The 3,608-nt window shown below is 34.6% G+C and overlaps 1 protein-coding gene across 1 annotated transcript; it reads right to left on the reverse strand.

The window, feature by feature from the left end:
- Positions 1-2,395: 2,395 nt before the first annotated feature.
- LOC116180666 lies at positions 2,396-3,055 on the reverse strand. The gene has a single exon (XM_031500771.1). The coding sequence runs from the start codon at positions 3,053-3,055 to the stop codon at positions 2,396-2,398; it is 660 nt and encodes a 219-aa protein (XP_031356631.1).
- Positions 3,056-3,608: the final 553 nt, after the last annotated feature.

Genomic DNA, 3,608 nt, shown 5'->3' on the forward strand with positions numbered 1-3,608 from the left:
CGTTCTTTACATGCCCCTTGTTAGCATTACTGTATTACATTTGCAGTTGCTGTAAAAGTATCCTTGTGTTCTAGATTAGTTACAAGCTCTTAAGGTAAGCTGTCGCACGTTGGTTACATAAAATAATAATGGGTAATATCTTAAATTATCCAAATTAATCCAGTAGACCAAACACTTTCATATTACCTTACGGCACATTCTTTTACAACATAAAGTTGGCGCAGTACAATTAATTCCATTTAATATTTATGGTTATCCTTTAATAGCATTTTTAAGGTTTTATACGTTTTACTTGAACAAAACGTAGCTGCCTACTGTAAGCTGCTTAGTGTTATAAAAGGTCAGAGCAATTGTCTCAAAGTTTTTGCTTTTGTTGAGTTTCAATCGAATTTTGTACGGCAAGTGTTGTAACTTCAGGAAAAAAATGCAATTAAGTAATTAATCATCACAAGACTAAAGCTTCGAGAGGCATATTATATATTTTCATTTATTCGGCTCTAATGGACCATTTTGTTTTAATGATATATTGTCCGATATTTTCAATAAAATTTGCATAAAAATTGATCTCCGTTCAAAATGATGCCCTTTGCACCTAACTGTTTTTAAGATGGGGAATAAATATCCACACGTCTGTATAAACGCTGAAACTATAAACCCGGTTAATTGATTTCATTCTCAACAGTCTAACCACATTATAAACTTTTCTAGGGAAATGTCAATAAATTGCTAGTTTTATTTCATTGTGGTTGGAGTAAAAACACGACAGCGATGGTTGACCCGATTGGCTCGAGAACCACTCATTAAACTTTGTTCTTTCTCCAGCACTAGAAATAAAATACCGAAAAAAAGCGAAAATACGAGAAAGCAATGTAAGACAATTAAAGTCTATAACGCTCGTATTTTCTTGAGCTTACAACAGAATTAAATTTCATATTAAATGCAATTATTACACCAGTGTTTCTAAATTAAGTCCCTCGACAGGTAGGGAGTTCTATTTAATTGGTATTTAATTAAGATTGTAAAAACACTCCAGTAGCAGAATCTAGTGGACTTGGAAACATTAGTAGTTAGATGATAAATTCACAGTTACCTATTTCTATGTTTTGTACTCGTAAACCTAACCAGCACGATTTCGAACTAAGCATCAAGCACCCTATTGGTAATGAGATTATTTAAAGGCGAGTTTATGCTCACAAATAATATTAAATAAAAATAAGAAAAATAATAGGAAATAAGAATAAGAATGTAAAACAATAAAAGTTGCAAACTTCCAACTTAAGAATAAGAACCTGCGAATAAGCCGTTATGATGGACGATGAATAAGGTTAAAGGCAATCTCTTGCATACTGCAACTATCAGCAAGATATCTTTTAGGGGACGAACACTATAACGCTTTACTGGCATTCGTCGTTGCACCCGTCGACGATTCATTAACAATAACGATGAAGAAAAGCGTCAGTAAAAGAAACACCTCTTCAAAATATGGCTTAACTGCTACTAACTTACCAAAGAGTATAATACTCTTTTGTCAACATTTAACCGCCAAAAATACCACTGACAACAAACCCTGTGAATGACACCTATAACTGAAGCTTTTTACAGGGATCTAGTTTCATGATAATTTCTTATTTACTTCAGTATAAACGGTTACATTTGCTGTTATTTTTATTCTTATTTCTTATTTTTGAATTCTTATTTTAATTTTTGTTTTTTGTGAGCATAAACTCGCCTTAAAATTATGTTATTTACATTGCATATCGGAGTAAAATGTAGAGTCCGCTGGCTTTAAACGGTTATTAAAAAAAAAACTACCCAACCGATTTTTATCAAATAAAGCGTAATATAATCGTCAACTATTTCTACGTTTCCGTACGTAATGTCATATTTCTTGTTAAATTTGGGAAAATGTGATAGTGAAATATGTACGGGAAAGCGCACTTTTTCAATGAAAGTATACGAACTCAGAACTTTAGGATTTAATTACAAAAAAAGTATTCACTCAAATGGGATGTTTACGTATGTGATAGAATACACCCCTTTAACTATACGTCGATACATTTTTATGCATTTCTGTATAATTACGCAAACGTTACAGCGATAAAATGACAGACGCGTTTATTCGCTTATTATAAGATACACTTCAAAAAGTTTTGTTCATATCGATAAAGGACAATTACAAATGATATGATCACGGAATAGAATCAATGACAAAAAAATGTGAAGGGCTGCAGGAATTAATATATTTTGAGCGAAAGAGATAAACGCAACACCTCGAGCGGAGTTGGGGGGAAGGTCATTTAATCGCAAAGTTGTACCTTGCAGCAACGTTTCGTATAAAGCGGCACACACGCTAAGTACACGGTTAAGTAATATAGCATGAAATTGTTATTCTGTATTAATCAGTCAACTCATAATCATCATTATCGCTATGTTCTTCGAGATCATCTTCATCAAAGTCGATAACTGCGTCATCACTATCCTCGTCGTTGAGATTTATTACCAAAGGTTCTATGGCGACATCTATTAAATTCTCTTTTTCTCGGTACATATCTTCTACTTTCTTGGCATGGTGAACACAATTAGCCCAAACGCTTTTTGGCACATCTTCCAATGTTGCTTTGCAGAGGTCTAATACGTCTTTAATTTTGAATGTTGTGTTTAGCTTTGCAACTTTATTTTTGACATACGCCCATATCAATTCAATGGGGTTGAACTCACAATGGGCTACTGGAAGCCATAAAAGCTTCACTTTATCCTGTCGAACATCGTTTACCACTTTCTCCAGAAAATACTGTTTTTTGTAATTGTACATGCGAGATAATTGCAAAAGTGAAGGCCTTGTCATTTGATCGAATGTATCGAAGTGTTCTGGTACCTGAACTTTTCGCTTATTTAACCATTCAATTATGTCTGCTTTTCTCCATGCAGTTGTTGGGTTTCGAAATTCAGGATTCAACATTGTATGGTAAGGAGCTTGATCAAGTACAATAACTGACTTATCGGGAATCACCCCCAAGACATATCGTAACCATTCCTCAAAATGCTGTTTATTCATTTCGTCATGATAATCTGCTGACCCTTTCTTCCCAATGAAGCATTCGCTACATCCTGGTAAAAAACCGTTTTCGTTGCCGATGTCAAGTATAATGATCCGTTGCCCAGCTCCAGAAGGTCGTTTGATTCCACCCCTGTACCCATTGATTTCTTGAATGGTTCCTCGATATTGGTTAAAGCTGTCGCGGTTTTCCGGGGTTATATATTCCACCCAACCAAATTTTTTTGAATGGTTTGCGCCACACCATGTTTCGTCTGTAAAAAATAGATTCCAACCGGTTTCTCTATATCTTTTGATGGCGTATAGATATTCGGCTCTTTTAGCAGCTATTGCATTCACTTCCATTAAAATAGGCCTGTTCTCCAATTTGCGATAGATAACATTTATATCTTTTACCCATTTTTTTACTGTGGTGCTGCACACTTGCGGAAAATCTGCACTCGTCTTTCAGTCGTTGATAGAGTTCGGCTATGGTTGGAAACCGTTTTTCCATATAAAAATTTAATATTTGTCGTCTTATAACGCCCTTCATAAAATCATCGATCTCTATTTT

The sequence above is a fragment of the Photinus pyralis genome, unplaced genomic scaffold (assembly GCF_008802855.1).
Source record: "Photinus pyralis isolate 1611_PpyrPB1 unplaced genomic scaffold, Ppyr1.3 Ppyr1.4_LG9, whole genome shotgun sequence".
Taxonomy (NCBI): domain Eukaryota; kingdom Metazoa; phylum Arthropoda; class Insecta; order Coleoptera; family Lampyridae; genus Photinus; species Photinus pyralis.

Coding starts and splice junctions, on each gene's coding strand:
- LOC116180666 (XM_031500771.1), bottom strand. CDS start 3,055: ATGAATAAACAGCATTTTGAGGAATGGTTACGATATGTCTTGGGGGTG.